General features: G+C 42.4%; 1 protein-coding gene across 1 annotated transcript in view; it reads left to right on the plus strand.

Annotated features, from left to right (window-relative positions):
• The first annotated feature begins 5426 nt into the window (after positions 1 to 5426).
• Positions 5427 to 19141, plus strand: part of LOC144593218 (peptidase inhibitor 15-like) — a 29193-nt gene continuing 15478 nt past the window's right edge. The window contains exons 1-2 of the mRNA XM_078398719.1: positions 5427 to 5563; positions 5866 to 6162. Coding sequence (XP_078254845.1) covers positions 5884 to 6162 — 279 coding nt within the window. The 5' untranslated portion in view covers positions 5427 to 5563; positions 5866 to 5883. The remainder of the gene's footprint in view (positions 5564 to 5865; positions 6163 to 19141) is intronic.

The following is a 19141-nucleotide window of genomic DNA, read 5'->3' on the forward strand; positions in this document are numbered from 1 at the left end:
CTATTCCTTGGAGTGGAGGAAGAGGGTGATCTTATAGAGGTGTACAAAATCATGAGAGGAATAGATCGGGTGGACGCATAGAGTCTATTGCTCAGAGTAGGGGAATCGAGAACCAGAGGACACAGGTTTAAGGTGACAGGGAAAGGTTTTGATAGATAACTGAGAGGTAACATTTTCACTCAAAGGGTAGTGGGACTATGGAAGGAGCTGCCAGAGGAGGTGGTTGAGGCAGACTATTTCAATGCTTAAGAATCAATAAGCGAGTTCGGTATTTCGACTGAGCATGCCCCATAGGTCGCGGGGGCTAAACAATCTCACCGGCTGATCTGCTGCATTGATACAGACCTGTGTTTCATCCGGATTTTGCAGTTTTGCCTCGTAGAGGTCAGAAAATACTGCTTTAAAAAATATCAATTAGGTGTATTTATGGTTAATTTGTACAAGACTACGATGATTATGTAGGTTTTATTGCTTTATGCTTCGGAGAGTCAGCGAGTTTGTGACGATTTTATTCTGCTGTTCGTGCAGCGATTAGACATTGAACATTGAACACACCCCTCGATCACACCCCCGCTGCACGTTTCTGATACGCTCAACCTCGCAGCCAGCGCCGCCGTGAGAGTGGTCCCCGGGACAGGCGGCCATATATAGACAATAGACAATAGACAATAGACAATAGGTGCAGGAGTAGGCCATTCAGCCCTTCGAGCCAGCACCGCCATTCAATGCGATCATGGCTGATCACTCTCAATCAGTACCCCGTTCCTGCCTTCTCCCCATACCCCCTCACTCCGCTATCCTTAAGAGCTCTATCCAGCTCTCTCTTGAAAGCATCCAACGAACTTGCCTCCACTGCCTTCTGAGGCAGAGAATTCCACACCTTCACCACTCTCTGACTGAAAACGTTCTTCCTCATCTCCGTTCTAAATGGCCTACCCCTTATTCTTAAACTGTGGCCCCTTGTTCTGGACTCCCCCAACATTGGGAACATGTTTCCTGCCTCTAATGTGTCCAATCCCCTAATTATCTTATATGTTGCAATAAGACCCCCCCCTCATCCTTCTAAATTCCAGTGTATACAAGCCTAATTGCTCCAGCTGTCAAGGTTACAGGTGTTGCAATCAGAAAAGCGCAGTGGGGGTGAGATCGAGGGAGCAAGACCCAGACAACCGGCTACAGGGAGCCAGCACTGGCGAACACAACCTCTGCTGGCACCGCCATCCCCGGGAGCGGCATAGGGGAGGAGGAGCGAGGTTTGTGTGGAACGAGGGTGAGTTTGTGCAGCGCCCGTGTCTGCTCTGGGAGGCGGCACAAATGACATTGCCTGGGGTGGGAGTGAACTGTCACCCGCAATGAAGCACCAAGCGTGGAGATTTTGTAACGTGTAAGAAGGAGCTGTAGACGCTGGTTTACACCGCAGACAGACACAAAATGCTGGAGTAACTCAGCGGGACAGGCAGCATCTCTGGAGAGAAGGAATGGCTGACGTTTCAGGTCGAGACCCTTCCTGTCGTGTCTCGACCTGAAACATCAGTCGTTCCTTCTCACTAGAGATGCTGTCTGTCCCGGTAAGTTACTCCAGCATTTTGTGTCTACCGGGTGATATTATAAGGAGGGTTTGATCAGACAAGCCGCTCCGCTGGATGCTGACCTCTGCAGCTGTCCAATCACCGCACGAACAGCGAATGAAAATCGTCATGCTCTCGCTCACTCACCGAAGCATAAAGCAATAAAACCTACAAAATCATCGCAGTCTTGTACAAATGAACCATAAATACACCTAATTAATATTTTTTACAGCAGTATTTTCGTACCTCTACGAAGCAAAGCTGGAAAATACGGATGAAACGCAGGTCTGTATACACACAGCAGATCAGCCAGCGAGAATGTTTAGCCACTGCAACCAATGAGCGGTGCATGCTCAGTCGAAATACCAAACTCGCTTATTAGACAAGTTCATGGATAGGACAGGTTTAGAGGGCCATGGGCCAAACTGACAAATGATGAAAGAATGGATCGACTGGGCTTATATTCACTGGAATGTAGAAGGATGAGAGGGGATCTTATAGAAACATATACAATTTTTAAGGGATTGGACAGGCTGGATGCTGGAAGAATGTTCCCAATGTTGGGGGAGTCCAGAACCAGGGGTCACAGTTTAAGAATAAGGGGTAGGCCATTTAGGACTGAGATGAGGAAAGACTTTTTCAGCCAGAGAGTTGTGAATCTGTGGAATTCTCCTCCACAGAAGGCAGTGGAGGCCAATTCACTGGATATATCCAAGAGAGGGTTAGATATAGCTCTGAGGGCTAACTGAATCAAGGAATATGGGGAGAAAGCAGGAACGGGGTACTGATTTTGGATGATTAGCCATGATCATATTGAATGGCATGCTGGCTTGAAGGGCCGAATGGCATAATCCTGCACCTATTTTCTATGTTAATGTAGGATTAGCGTAGATGGGTGGTTGATGGTTGGCACAAACTTAGGACTGTACAGCATGGAAATAGGCCCTTTGGCGCAACTCGTCCATGCCGACCAAGTTGCCTTGCTAATCCCAATTGCCCATGTTTGGTCTATAACCCTCTAAAATAGAGGGTCTGAGCTATTGGGAGAGGTTATGAGCAGGCTTTAAAAAAATAGGCATAGGCCTCTGATAAGAAATATGATTCTATCCATGACAAAGCAAAGAAATGTTTGCATAGATTGATTTGCAGTCTATATTTACTGCCTGCTTATCCCATTTCCCTGATCTACTCAACTGAACCATCCCATCAACAACTAGAGAGTGGACCTGAGCTACCATCTATCTCATTGGCGATCCTCAGACTATCTTTAATCGGACTTATTGAACTTTATCTTGCACTTTATGTTATTCCCTTTATCCTGTATTCTGTACACTGTGGACAGCCTGATTGTAATGATGTATTGACTTTCTGCTGCCTGCAACATAGATCTTTTCACTGTACCTCAGCACACGTGACGTGAAACTAAACTCGGCTGCAGTCTGTCTGCTGTACCTGTGACTTTGTGGGTTTTCTCAGTGTTCTCCATTTCCCTCCCAAGCCACAAAAACATGAGGGTTTGTAGATTAATTGCTTTCTGTTAAACTGCCCTTAATGCGCAGAGAGTGGATGAGAAAGTGGGATAACATATGAACTAGTGTGTGAACGGGTTACCGGTGGTCAGCGTGGTCTAGGTGGTCCGAGGGGCCAGTTTCCATGTTGTATCTCGAAATAGACAATAGGTGCAGGAGGAGGCCATTCGGCCCTTCAAGCCAGCACCGCCATTCAATGTGATCATGGCTGATCATTCTCAATCAGTACCCCTGTTCCTGCCTTCTCCCCATACCCCCTGACTCCGCTATCCTTAAGAGCTCTATCTGGCTCTCTCTTGAATGCATTCAGAGAATTGGCCTCCACTGCCCTCTGAGGCAGAGAATTCTACACTCCAGTGGATGAAGTAGGATCGTTCGCCTCAACACTGGACAATCTCCTATCTTTACTATCCTTGTTCTGTCCTTCGCAGGGCTGTGGGGGAACAGGACTAACAGATTCATCTTTCAAAGGCACGGGTCAAACAAGAGAGGTCGGAATGGTCTTCGGTGAGTTCCCGTCCTTTACCTGACGCACTGATTGCCAACACAAAGTTATCCTGGAAACACATAACTCCAACCTCTCTACCAGGGGTCGTGCGTCACATTGCTCGGCGTTCATTTGATCTGCGGCATGAAAAACACGAGCAGCTTCAACCTGTGGTTCTTTGGCAAAACAAAAACCCCATGTAAACTGTGCATCGAAGTGACCGTTCAGGTCCCGGCCCTTTCGAAATCAGAACGTTGCAAAATGTGGTCCAACTGATAATGTTAAGTGTGTAAATGTGTAATGTAAATGTGGTCGCTGATAATGTTAAGTGTGTAAATGTGTAATGTAAATGTGGTCGCTGATAATGTTAAGTGTGTAAATATGTAATGTAAATGTGGTCGCTGATGATGTTAAGTGTGTAAATGTGTAATGTAAATGTGGTCGCTGATGATGTTAAGTGTGTAAATGTGTAAATGTGTGATGTAAATGTGGTCGCTGATGATGTTAAGTGTGTAAATGTGTAATGTAAATGTGGTCGCTGATGATGTTAAGTGTGTAAATGTGTAATGTAAATGTGGTCACTGATGATGTTAAGTGTGTAAATGTGTAATGTAAATGTGGTCGCTGATGATGTTAAGTGTGTAAATGTGTAATGTAAATGTGGTCGTTGATGATGTTAAGTGCGCCTTCACATACGTAAGGTTTCAGCTGACAATCCCCATCAAAGCTTCAAATCCCTCGAATATACAGCCAGGCGTAATGTTCGCCCCTGAAATTCCGAGGCAACGCGAGGAATAATTTCACTGCTCTGAACTCCTGTAAAACAGAAACTTATTGGGACGTCGGTGCAAATTTGTTTTAATATATTTCACTCAGGGTTAATGTATTATTAAAGGTTTACAGTTCACGGCGGTTGTGCAGCGCCTTGTGAGTTCCAGATTGCTTGGCACATCGTTCAGAAAGACTCGACTAAAGACAACGGTCCAGCAGTCTATTCCTTGTATAAGAAAATAACTGCAGATGCTGGTACAAATCGAAGGTATTTATTCACAAAATGCTGGAGTAACTCAGCAGGTCAGGCAGCATCTCGGGAGAGAAGGAATGGGTGACGTTTCGGGTCGAGACCCTTCAGTCTGAAGAACGGTCTCGACCCGAAACGTCACCCATTCCTTCTCTCCCGAGATGCTGCCTGACCTGCTGAGTTACTCCAGCATTCTGTGAATAAATAGTCTATTCCTTGTCACCTTTATAAACATCTAAAGCAGGTGGCGCAAGCGACGCTCTTGTTTTACATTTTAATTAACTGGGGAAAAAAATATTTAGAAATCCGAGCTCATTATCACCATCAAGTGAAATTGCACCGAACCTGACTTAATTTGCAATAACTTCAATAAAATGTGTTTCTTTTAAGTATACGAATGAGTCTTCTGTGTCTTTCCATAAATAAAGTGACTGCACAAACACTTAACAATGATTTGGACAATTTCCGAAGTATTGCATTTCTAATATTGTTCTCTGTGTCTGCAATCTTTCCAAAAAATAAAAAACCGAGGGTCGAGAACAAGGTTGATTTTTTGTACTGACACTACGCACCGTGTTCTCATCCCCTGCCAGGTCTTCAAATCATACGCACATGCGGTTTTGAATTACCATGATGGAAGTCTGGAAACAGGGTAAAGTGCGCCAATGAAGGCAGCCGGTCTCCAACTGATAATGTACTGAACTCAGGGGGTGTGAAGAGTTAACGGGACACCATCATCAAGGAGAATGAGTGTGCCTTCCTGGAGTCGTTTACCCAATATAAAAGCACAATAAGAACCGAGTCAGTCCAGCAGAAACCCCCCCTGTCTGAAACCATTCCTCCGGCTCCGCGTTACTGTTAGTCTCGTCTCCCTCGTATCGCAGTACACTTTTCAAAATTCCTCCCAGACGGACTTCTAAACTTGGAAAGGCTTTGTGCCAGTGACTGCTTGCAGCAGGTGAGTTATATTTAACGTTGCACTAGAGGTATATTTTAAAAATCAGAACCTCGGAAAATGCAGCCGGGCTACAACAAGGAAATGCAAAATTCATCAGATGTATCTTTCAATGTTTCCATTTGAATGTTTTGCGTTTGATAATAGAGTGCATTTCGTGTGTGCATTTGTTGGAGGACACGGTTTTCTCCGGCCAAGTGTGCTCATTTATTCAATGAACCAAGAGTTCTGGAGATGCTGCGTCTTTTTTATATTGATCTACCTGCACACATTGTTCTTTATTCGGTGTGATCTCTGACTTGCAGCGCCCCAGTTCTCCCAGGATGGCAACCATGAGGCTCTGCTCCACTCTAAGTTTAATCAGGTTACTGTGCGCTGTGCAGGGAACAAGTGCATCTCTTTCGGCAAATGCCAGCCACACGCTCCTTTCATCAAACTTCAGCAGGACAGACGTGTCTTGGAGGAAATATCCGGCACCCGAGAACGTCCCCAAAACCAGACGGAGGAGGTACATATCTCAGAATGACATCTCGGCTATTCTCGATTACCACAATAAAGTTCGAGGTCGTGTCACCCCACCTGCTGCAAACATGGAATACATGGTGAGTTCTGAATGCATCTCCCTCCCCTCTTGGTCTGCATGTTCACCAATCTCTAAATTATAGGCGTGTTCTAGTTTGAGCAGAAGGAAAATAACACCAGACTCCCAGATCTCTCAAATAGTCTCACACCACCTGCCGGACAGAGGGGACACGTTTGAAAGCCAGAGCCAAAATAAAAACTGGAGATCTTCAAAAAAATTCGCGGATTATTTTAAAATTGCAATGAATGCCAAACAACGGACGCTAAAGAAAACAGGGAGATTGGTTACTTCTCAACATTTCAACTACTTTTGGTAAAAAAAAAATTAGATTGCTAAAGGGGTTCATTCCCCCTTCAGGGGTTCTTCAGAGAGTTTTATAGTGAAGGAGTTGATGTTTATCAAATATGGTTTGTCAACAAAATAAAATCCAATCTTTTTCAATCTCGCATTGTAATTTGTCAATATTGCGAGTTTTTTTGAAAACCTATTACAGTATTTTAGAGTAGATATGTCTCGGGTGGTGACGCTTTGTCGTGTATCCGCTAAAGTGCTTAGTGGTTTTAATATCAAAGTAACACCAAACAATGGAATAGACAAGCATGCAAAACATTACTTCTGCAGACATTAGCAATCTAATTTTTTTTTTACCAAAAGCAGTTGAAATGTTGAGATTAGCAATAGTTTCCTCACGTTTTTGCTAATTAAAGTGTATTTTGATTATAATTAATTTTGAAAGAAATGGTGAATGATGATTATTTTTCTTTTTTTTTTCAAGCATATTGGTAAAATGAACCATGTTACACTTACAGGGAGACAGATGATTCATTTGGCTCATTATCCTTCTGATCAACAAATAGTTTCCAACAGTTTCTTGGACTCATTGTTGCCTTCCAACCAATCATGTGTAGCAATGGGAATAAGAGGGGGAGTACACTTTGATTCAGTCTCAGTCCAGTTCCTCCCGGGTAAAGCTGCCTTGTGTTCAGTATAAATGGGCAGCATGTTCACAATTTCGTCAGAACACACCAAACAAATCACGTTTGAAGGGTTCCAGTCTGCTGGCTGTAGTACTGAAATATCTATTTTTATTCCCAGCTAGTAAGTGCTTGACACTAATGCTTTTTTTCCCCAGTTCCTTATTTTAAGCAAAACATTTCATTGAAAGGAAAGGATTAACATTACCATTTAAGCAAACTTTTATTTCATTGCTGGACGAGTGATCACTGATGACATCTCTGCAGAAGAGGAGGAGGTTCCTAGACAGATAACCTGACTTCTTTCACTGGAATATTCTGAGCTCTGGATGCATTAACACCAATTAATTAACCACACTTGCACTTTGTAAACAGTAATTTCTGCAATCTGGTAGCTGACTTCAGGGCAATATGATAAAAAAAAAAAATTATAACTACATTTTGAAGAGATGTTCAATTGTGGGAGGCTCCATATGGTTTCCACTCATTGGAACTAAACTGAAATTCCAATGTGATAATATCCAAATTCAATGTGGCATCCGATTCTGCCAGAACTTTCAGAATTTTTGTCTGGCGTTTTGTACTGGATGAGTTGAAGTCTTCTGCAACTAAACACTGGATAGATCAAAATCTTTACCTTCAATTTGCACCATAAACTCTGTTCTGGAGCCATCAACTACATTCAATGCCTTCATCTAATTTTATCAGCAGACGTTGATCAGCTGATTATTCTGTATTTCTATCATATGCCATGTGTTTACATCATCTATGTAGCACTGATGTGGCTACTGCAAATTAGCATGTTGACCAGACAGTAGTTTACTTACACGTTCCTTCCATATGTTAACTTGTTTTATATTCATTTGCACATTAAGTGGGTAGCACAAGGTGTGTATTCTATAAATGCGAAGAGAAATTTAGGAAAATTGAATGTAGAAATAGCACAGTCATTATAAAGATTCTGTGGTAGGAAAGGGGGGGCCTGTCAAAATGGAGAGATCGAAAGATCCACCATCTGTCCCAGATTAACTAAATATTGAGATGTGATAGCCAGTTAATGACATCTGGGTCAGCTGAGAACATTTCTTCGAAACCTTCAGAGAGTCTAAATATAATTCAGACAATCTCAATGATGATTTTGGAAATCCAAAATAAAAACAGAAAAATGTTGCAAACACCCAGCAGGTTAGGCACCACCGCTGAAGCAAGTTAGAACTGAGGGGCTTCAAGCTGAAACGTTAACTCTGTATTTCTAGCACTTCATGTTTTTATTTTAGCCTGATGAGTTTGTTTCCTTTTCCCGAAAGGATCTCCCATCAGGAGATGGAAGCAAGGTAGACAGTGCATTGCAGCTGGGTAGAATCCCTCACAGAAAGGCTGCAAACCCTTTAGGAAGAGATGGAAATTAGGAGATTCAGGCTCTGAGTGTCAGGCAATACGTTACCCTCGTTGCATTAGGCAGTACACAGCTCAGCACGAATTTCTACTTCATTATTATTATTGACTCCACACCCACCTCATTACAACTTATTTTCATGACGAAGGGTCTCGACCCAAACGTCGGCCATTCCTTCCATCCAGAGATGCTGCCTGTCCCGCTGAGTTATTCCACCATCTTGTATGTATATTTTCATGGGAACTGCCATAACATCTTCAGACTCTGTATGAAGGTGCCTTGAGAGTGTGAATCTGTACCAATGTAAGAGCCATTGATTGGGGTGGGGATGGTAGTGAATCAGCAACAGTTTGAAAATATATTATTGAAGCCAGAGATCTGAAAGCAATATTTGGTTTACTTCGAAGCTGTTAAACGTTTTGCTTCTGCCTTGTTCACGTAGGAGAGCATATTGAGCTGTTTTGTGAGTCTGACTACCATAGTGCAGTATTGCCACAGAACATTGCGAGCACTATCAGATAAATGGACACTGGTCCTATTGAAAGGGTACATGTATTGTTAAAACTAACAAAACAAAACAAATCTATTGAATCTTGTTTAGAACAGATTTCTAGCGTTTGAAGAGATATGACAGTAAAGAGATATGGTAAGAGATATGATAGAGATATGATGGGTTTCCTAAGCCTTCTATAAGCACAATAAAGGTCTTTGAATACAGCTAGGACATTTGGGACGATTATATCTGTGCCTTTCATGGTGTCTCCATTTGTTTCTGTTCAAACATTTTTAATATTGTCTCTTAGCTTAAGAGTGTTGAATAAAATTAACATCATGGGACATTTTGGGATCACCCTAAAATTATTCCGGTATTTCGCTTGCATTCTAGGATAGCCAAATTGCTTTGATTTATTCCCAGTTAGTAGCACCTATCCATACGATAGAATAGCATCAGCAATTTGTACTAAGCACTGACTTCCTCCCCTCCCACATGAAATTTATTCCATGTGCTGCCGTGAATACACAGCATGTTCAGCACTGGCGATGAGTTTCTAGGCTCATATTTCTTTAGAAAATGATAGGCAAAGAGCTTCGGCTCAGTCAGACGGTATAGGTGGTCATTTGTTTAATCAAGGTTTCTTGGAAACATTTAATGTCAATCTAGATCTGGTAGAAGACTTCTATTTTACAGCTCAATGTTAGCTGGGTTGATGTGATTCTAAAGCTAATGGTATTTATGGTGCTGATTCATTATACATGCAGATTCAGAAAATAATGCAGTTCAGTTTAGTTTAGAGGTACAGCGCGGAAACGGGCCCTTTGCCCACTGAGTCCACACTGACCAGCGATCCCCACACACTAACATTATCCTACACACACCAGGGACAATTTACAATTATACCAAGCCAATGAACCCACAAGCCTGTACCGACAACAGTTCAACTGTTCCTGTAAGGGTCAATACTTGAAGAGGATGCAAATTCTCCTTAATTCTATTTTGTCAAGCCTCATAAAGCACTGCATTTCAAATCCTACTCATTGGCTGCTCCAGTGGTCTTTGAATTGTCAGAATCTTTGTCTGACCTCTCATTCCCAATAATAACTTGGTTCAACATCTGAACATCAAATTTGTGGTATTGTACTTGCAATGCAAATATTAAGTTTTACTGTGCAATGTCGATATGGGGCAAGCAAGATATGCCCAATTATTATATCAATGGGGAATCAATGACATTGGGAACTGCATATAAAGTGCTGCTAATGGGCCAATAGACAATAGACAATAGACAATAAGTGCAGGAGTAGGCCATTCAGCCCTTCGAGCCAGCACCGCCATTCAATGCGATCATGGCTGATCACTCTCAATCAGTACCCCGTGGCTTAGCCACATGGCTAATTCCAGACCTGGACTTGTATTTCATGGAGGGGTTTATTTGATTTTATTTAGATTGTATGATGGTTTCGAAAAAAATCTTCTCAGCTGGCCCAGATGCCATTAACTGGATATCAAATCTCAATATTTAATCAATCTGGGGAAGTTGGTGAAAGTTTAGATTTCTATGTTTTGACAGGCTGTGGAGGTTTAGTCAATGAGTTGATTCAAAACAGGGATCGAAAGATCTTTGGACATTAAGGGAATCAAAGGACATGGGAATAATGTGGAAAATTGAGCTGAGATAGAAAGTCACCCATGATTTTAGTTAATGGTAGAACAGTCTTGATGGGCCAAATGGCCTACTCCTTCTCCTATTTCCTATGTTGCTTCTGTGCTTGACTCTTCCAGTTCGCTTCTGAACCCTGCAAATTTAAAGGTATCCCAAACTATCTTAATCCGTTCCATTCACCCATCACTCCTGTGTTTACTAATATAACATAGAACAGACCTGCACAAGAACAGGCCCTTCGGCCCACAATGCCATTGCTGAACATGATGCTCAGTTAAACTAATCTTCTCTGCCTACATGTGATCCATATCCTTTCGTTCCCTGCATATCCATGTGCCTAGCGGTCTGGTGATACGGCTGTTGTTGTGGCTCGCATTGTAGCCACTGGCGACAGAGCTTTCTTCACACTGCCTCCACTGACAAGACGCGCTCACTCACCATCTCCCCTTCTCCTCCCCTCCCACTAACTGCTGCTTCTTCCTGTCAGCGGTGACTTTGTCCATTCCCCATACCGCCGCCGCCGCCACCAATTCCTCCTCCTCTTCCCGTCGCTCTGTCCACCACTCGGCTTCCAAACGAAGATGATTAAAATGATGAACATGGAAATTTAATTATCAGCAATTATAATTACCAGCTTTACACAAAAAGCTAGAGTAACTCAGCGGGTCAGACAGCTTCTCTGGAGAAAATGAATAGACCAAAGAAGGGTCTTGACCCAAAACGTCACCTATTCCTTTTCTCCAGAGATGGTGTCTGACCCGCTGAGTTACTCCACCATTTTGCGTCTATCTTCGGTTTAAACCAGCATCTGCAGTTCCTTCGTACCTAATTGCCAGCTAGTAGTTTGAGATAACAATCTCTAACTCATTATCCTATTTAAAAACGAAATAATTGAAATTGCTGTATCCAGTGAGTATTAGGTAATTGAAGAACGGTAAACTGGTTGTTTAATTTTGATCGGATTGATTGAAGTGACTTTGCCAATGATCACCATTCATCAGCAGCTGGCTTGCAGCTTTGAAAAGTTACAGACCACCAACAAAACAGATGGTGAAAAGGATGTTGGCTTTTCACCAGTATCATTTATAACTGTTTCTCACAGAGGTTCCAATGTTTACACAGAAGTGGGAAAACGGACCATTAGAGGTGACATAGTTGACAAGGTCACAGAAACAAGAGGAGAAACAGAAGGGGCAAAACATCAAATGTAAAGGAGGCAATAACTATTGAATTGCAGAGTTTCAAAGAGCATGTACTGACCAATCCATCAAGGCGAATTATCAACACTTCATTATAAAAGCTAAATTACATTTAAACTTAGATTGTCTATAACTTCAACAGTAATAAAATAAGATTTGCTTTTGTACTCCAGTGTATCATTTGTAAATGAACCAGTATGCTTAGGGACATAAGTGAATTTATAACCTGTAAAGTGGATGTTCGAGACTAAAATGAATTTGATGGCAGCTGCATATTAAACCGTGACTTGAATTAAAATTGTAATCCTTTAGAAACAAGTATAGTGAAAACTTTGTTTTGCATGTCATCCAAACAGATCAGAGGTATCATACATGGAAATAATCAGTTCAAACTCAAGTATAATCGATAGAGCAAAGGGGAAGATCAGAGTGCAGAATATAGTTCTCAGTATTGTAGCTCATCAGATCCTCAGACAAAGTCCAATGTCCTCTATGGGGTAGATATAATAATAATAATAATAATGTATTACATTTATATAGCGCTTTTCATACACTCAAAGACGCTTTACAGGGATTTAAAGAACATAGGGAAGTGAATAAATAGATAAATAAGTAAACGAACAGAGAAAGGAGACAGAAGGTGAGGTGACCTTCAGTGGTTGAAGGCAGTACTGAACAGGTGAGACTTCAGTGATGTTTTGAATGTGGTGAGTGAGGAGGAGTCTCTGACGGTTTGGGGTAGTGAGTTCCATAGGGTGGGAGCAGCGATGGAGAAAGCCCTGTCCCCCCAGGATCTGAGTTTGGTCCGGAGGGGGGGGGACAGGAGATTGGCAGCAGCAGAGCGGAGGGTGCAGGTGGGAGTGTGCCTGTGGAGGAGGTCAGTCAGGTAGGATGGGGCCAGGTTATGGAGGGCTTTGTAGGTCATGAGGAGGATTTTGTACTGGATTCTCTGGGGGATGGGGAGATATGAATCAAACAGTGCCCTAGCTTATGGAAGGTGTGTGTAGGAAAGAACTGCAGATGCTGGTTTAAACCAAAGATGGACACAAAAAGCTGTAGTAACTCAGCGGGACACTGAAGAAAATTAAAGGAATAGGACTTATTCCTTATCTACAGAGATGCTGCCAGACCCGCAGAATTACTCCAGCTTTTTGTGTCTATCTTATGGAAGGACTGTTCAGAAGCCTGGTAACCAGGGAAGAAGCTATTCTTGAGTCTGGTAGAATGCGCATTCAAACTTCTGTACCTTTTGCTGGATGCCGGAAGAAGAATGGATGACTGGGATGGGACGAATCTTTGATTATATCGGCTGCTTTTCTGAGGCTGCATGAAGTCTAGATGGAGCCAATGGTGGGAAGTCTGGTCTGTGTGATGGACAGGGCTACATTTACAAATCTTTTAAATTTCTTGTGGTCTAGGGCAGAGCTGTTCCCAATTCAAGCTGTGATGCAACCCAACAGTATGCTTTCGATGGTGCGTCTGTAGAAGTTAGTAAGGGTCATTGAGGACATGCCAAATTTCCTCAGTCTCCTCAGGAAGTAAAAGTGGTGATGTGCCTTCTTGGCTGTTGCATCAATGTGGTTAGTTTATAGACAATAGACAATAGGTTCAGGAGTAGGCCACTTGGCCCTTCGAGCCAGCATCGCCATTCAATGTCATTCAGTCTGAAGAAGGGTCTCGACCCGAAACGTCACCCATTCCTTCTCTCCCGAGATGCTGCCTGACCTGCTGAGTTACTCCAGCATTTTGTGAATAAATCGCCATTCAATGTGATCATGGCTGATCATTCACAATCAGTGCCCCGTTCCTGCCCTCTCCCCATACCTCCTGACTCTGCTATCATTAAGAACTCTATCTAACTCTCTCTTGAAAGCATCCAAAGAATTGGCCTCCACTGCCTTCTGAGGCAGGGAATTCCACAGATTCCCAACTCTCTGAGTGAAAAGGTTTTTCCTCATTTCCGTTCTAAATGGCCTACCCCTTATTCTTAAACTGTGGCCCCTGGTTCTGGACTCCCCCAACATTGGGAACATGTTTCCTGCCTCTAGCGTGTCCAATCCCTTAATAATCTTATGGCAGATAGTTTATGGTAATGTTAACACCAAGGAACCTGAAGCTCTCAAACCATTTCCACATCCGTGTCATTGATGCTGATTGGGGCATGTCCTCCACCATGGTTCCTGAAGTCAATAACTAGCTCCTTTCTCATGCTGACATTGACTATTGTCTTCTCCCTCTTGGCTCAAAGCCAAGTTTAAGGCCAAAACTGGATTGTGAATGATGTCATCAATGATAAATAAAAGATCTTTCCTATCATTTGTGAAGCTAAGACTTCCAGGAGCATTCCTTTGGGATTCATCTTAAAGCCACAGGAGTGCGTATGCTACTGTTTATTCTGCCTTCTGGATTGTGTCCCTCCTGACCAAAGATAATAGAGGAACAAGATAGACCACTCGACCCTAAAAACCGTAGTATGTCATGACGCCATTTTAGTAGGCAGAAACTTACAGAAACATTTTAAAAGAAAAATAACAAAAATCTGCGAATTGATAGATGAGATATATTCTGCATTTTAATGGTATCATCACACATACTGTTCCCCCAAAACACAGATTACACTGCGAGAGGCATAACATACAGCAGGTTTTGCCTACTAAAATGGCTCCTTTGCGTACTACACTTCAGTATAGGCGATTTCAACGGAGTGGTCCATCTTGTTCCTCTAGTATCTTTGCTCCTGACCCCCAGTCTTGCTGGCACTGTGAGAGGTAAACTGTCTCCAGTGGTCATGAATGGTGCTAATAGATTGTTGATATTATCAAAAGGAGGCCAGGAAATTAGCAATGATCCCACCACTGATCTTACTATTTGTATGGAAAACAACCACATCGCAGAAGAGTGCAAGGGCAATTGGGAAAGCTACTGGAAATTCATGAGCGTGATTTCTTGACGGGTGCTTTGACACACTGAGATGTGTTCAGAATTGAGTTACTTCAGTTTAAGCAAATGTTCAACTCCACAGCACCATGGTTTTTGGATTTTGCAGTTTGGAATATCTGAGCACCTGTGTTGATGAGCAATTGGCCACACCTCACAGTTCCAAAGAGGAGAAGCAGTTTCTGTATTGCAAATATCCGGAATACTGTAAGCATCTCTAAAGACAGAGATACATTTGAAACCGAACAAGTAGATAAGTCAGCAACCATCCATAGGGTTGATGGAAGGAGACAAGAACCACAGGTTTTCTCCTGGTGCTCCGGTTTCCACCCACACTCCAAAGACGTACAGGTAAAGTTACTCCCGATTTTTGTGTGTATTTTCAGGTTTGTAGGCTAATTGGCTTTGGTAAAAATGTAAAATAGTGTGTAGGATAGTGTTAGTATACAGGGTGATTACTGGTATACAGGGTGATTACAGGCTGAAGGACCTGTTTCCACGCTACATCTTTAAAGTCTAAAGTTGGTGCTTGACTTCACTGAAGTGCCTGTAGTCTCAGGGAATACGTGGTTCTGTGTACCATTTTCATACGTGAAGTAAGGCAATGAGGAGCAAATAGACTCCACGAAGAGGAGTGGTAGCAATTGTACATTCTATAACTTGGAGTTTTGTGTGTAGCCTGGGTTGCTGCATGCAGGAAGGATGTGGCAAGTTTGGAGCGGGCGCACATGAGGTTCACAAGAATGGTGCCTGGATGAGATAGTATTAATTATGGAGAGAGGCTGGACAAACTTGAACTGTTTTCTCTAGAGCGTCGGAGGCTGTGGTGGTCCCCAATTGGAGAGGGTACAGAGGAGATTTACTAGAATGTTGCCTGGGTTTCAGCACTTAGGCTACAGAGAGAGGTTGAACAGGTTGGGTCTTTATTCTTTGGAGCGTAGAAGGTTGAGGGGGGACTTGATAGAGGTTTTTAAAATTTTGAGAGGGACGGACAGAGTTGACGTGGGTAGGCTTTTCCCTTTGAGAGTGGGGAAGATTCCAACAAGGGGACATAGCTTCAGAATTGAGGGACAAAGGTTTAGGGGTAACATGAGGGGGAACTTCTTTACTCAGAGGGTTGTGGCTGTATGGAATGGGCTTCCGGAGGAAGTGGTGGAGGCTGGCTCGATTTTATTATTTAAGAGTAAATTGGATAGGTATATGGATAGGAGGGGATTGGAGGGTTATGGTCTGAGTGCAGGTAGATGAGACTAGGTCAGGGAGAATGGTCGGCGTGGACTGGTAGGGCCGGACAGGCCTGTTTCCATGCTGTAGTTGTTATATGTTATATGTTAAGTATATAAAATTATAAGAGGCATAGTTAGCGAGATGGAAATGCAAAATAGAAATGCAAATTACTAGGGGGCTTGACTTTAAGGCGAGAGGGGGAAAGTTTAAAGAGAATTTACAAGGCAAGTTTTTTAAAGAGAGAGTGGGAGGTGTTTAAACGCAGATATGGTAGCATCATTTAAGAAGTATTTAGACAGGCACATGAACAGGTAAGGGTATAGATCGTGTACAGATCGGTGAGATTAGTATAAATTGGCATTGTGGTTGAAAGGCCTTTTCCTGTGTTGTACTGTTCCATCGTGTATCTTAAAAGGGGTGCAGCCAACCTTTATCACAAGTGTGACTAAGAACCTGTCTCTATTGGCAAGTTGAAAGAAATCTAGGAGAAATCATAACAAAGTAGGCCAGTGAGTAATAGGAAGATAACTCAAGAAAATCCTAAAGGGTCGGAATTATGTGCAGCTGGAAAGGCAGGGGATGATCAGGGATTGTCAGGATGTCTTTGTAAAGGGGAACTCCTGTCTTACTAATTTGATTGAGTTTTTGAAGAAATAACTGAGAAAATTAATGAAAGCTGAGCAGTGAACCTTGCCTCTATGGATTTTAGTGAAGCATTTGACAAAGTCCCACATTGTTGGCTGATCCAGAAGGTTAAGGCACATTGGATCTAAGGTAACCGGAGTAATTGGTTCCAAAATTGCCTTGGTGATAGGAGGAAGAGGGCACTGTCGGAAGTATCCTTTACTGGTTAGAAGTCTGTGATCAGTGATTTACGGCAAGAAATGGTGCTGATGCCTTTGTTGTTTGTGATATGTTAACAACCTGAATGGAAATGTAGGAAGTATGATTAGTAAGCCTGTGGACAGAAAATTTGGTGTTGTGGACAGTGAGATAGGTTGTCTAAGGCTTCAGCAGAATAAAGATCAGGTAGAAAATTGGACAGGTCATTAGTAGATGGAATTTAACCAAGAACAAGAACATTTGCATTTTGGGAATTTAAATGGGGATAGGACATATACAACAAACGGTAGTCTACAAAGCAAAGTTAATGAACAGAGACACCTTTAGGTTCAAATCTATAGTTCCCTGAAAGTGGCAGCACAGGTAGATAGAGTGGTGATGAATGCTTATGCATGCTTCATGTGCAATGAAGATAAAAGTTGGGAGGTCATGTTACAACTTTACAAAACACCAGTCAGACCACATTTAGACTGTCGCATGCAGTTAGGGTCACTACACTATAGAAAATATGAGATAGCTCGAGAGAGAATGCAGAGGAGATTCCCAGGATGTTGTCTGAATTGCAGGACTTTAGTTCTGGAGAGAGAGGTGAATGTTGGGTGATCAGCTAGAGATGTATAAAATTAGATGACATAGATGAATAGGATAGATAACCAATTTCAACCTCTTCACACGCTCCGTCTCCATTGCACAACTCGGAATTTGTATGTTCTCTATGTGATCGCGTGGGTTTTCTGCGTGTGCTCCAGTATCATCCCACACTCCAAAGACTAAAAGGTTTGTAGGTTAATTGGCTTCTGTAAATTATCCCCAGTGTGTAGTATAGAACTAGTGTGTGGGGTGATTTTTGGTTGGTGAGGTTTCGGTGGGCTGAAGGGCCTGTTTCTATGCTGTATCTCTTCACAAAACTCAACATGCTTTTGCAAGTATCTGCACAAAGAGATATTAAGTGGCTTTACCACATTTTGCCTGACACTCCTTTCAGACCAAGGCTACGTAAGTCCTGACTGCAGCCTTTCAGTGGATTTCTGATTTGCCTGACCTTAGATGCTTTTACCTGCTGAGTCGAACATGACCTGATTTGACCTATGCATTTTTCCATGTCAAGGACACTTGTCCACGCTGCAGCTGGGTGGCCATTACCCAAGTCTAATTCAATCCAGAAAATAAATGTCATTGTAATATTATTTTAGGCAAGTATTTTCCTAAACTTACAGTGAAAAGCTTTTTTTGCGTGCTATCCAGTCACCAAAAAGATTTTAAATAATTACAATCAAACCATCCACAGTGTATCGATACAGGATAAAGGGAATAACACTTAGTTCAAGGTAAAGCCCAGTAAAGTCAGATTAAAAATAGTCCGAGGGTCTCCACTGAGATAAATGGTAGGTCTGGACTGCACTCTATTTGGTGATAGGATGGTTCGATCGCCTGATAATAGCTGGGAAGAAACTGTCCTTTTAAAAATTAGTTCAGCTTATTTTAGATTCAATTCTATTAAATATTTAATGTCAGATTCAGAACATAGTGTTTAAAGATGTTTTGGATAGTAACTCGGTGACATAGTTCAGATAACTCTATTACTTGCTTAATGGCTAAAATATGTTTCAGGCTGAAAGGAACATATACATATACTATTTTATACTATTAAGAATGCAAGGGTTAAAAAAGAGAGGTTATTGAGAGAGAAGAAAGACAAAAAATGATTTGGAAGTGGGGAAAACTTAGTGAATAAATGAGGGGGTTGACTTTTTTTAGGTGGAGGTGAAGTGGATAATCATCACTCAGAGGGTTGTGAAGATTTGGAATTCTTGGCTACACAAAAGCTGGAAGAGTCTGAATACCCTCAAGACTGAGATAGATAGGGTTTTAGACCCTGGAGGAATTGGAGAATGAAGGATTAGGTAGGAAAGCTGAGTTGATGCCTGGGTTGTATCAGCCATTATCTTTTAAATAGCACTCCTCCTGGTCTTATAAAACCATATATAACATATAACATATAACAACTACAGCATGGAAACAGGCCTGTCCGGCCCTACCAGTCCACGCCGACCATTCTCCCTGACCTAGTCTCATCTACCTGCACTCAGACCATAACCCTCCAATCCCCTCCTATCCATATACCTATCCAATTTACTCTTAAATAATAAAATCGAGCCAGCCTCCACCACTTCCACCGGAAGCCCATTCCATACAGCCATAGAGTCGTACAGCATGGACCAGGCCCTTCATCTCACCATATCCATGTTGAACCTTTTGT

This window comes from Rhinoraja longicauda, chromosome 4, assembly GCF_053455715.1.
Source record: "Rhinoraja longicauda isolate Sanriku21f chromosome 4, sRhiLon1.1, whole genome shotgun sequence".
Classification (NCBI taxonomy): domain Eukaryota; kingdom Metazoa; phylum Chordata; class Chondrichthyes; order Rajiformes; family Arhynchobatidae; genus Rhinoraja; species Rhinoraja longicauda.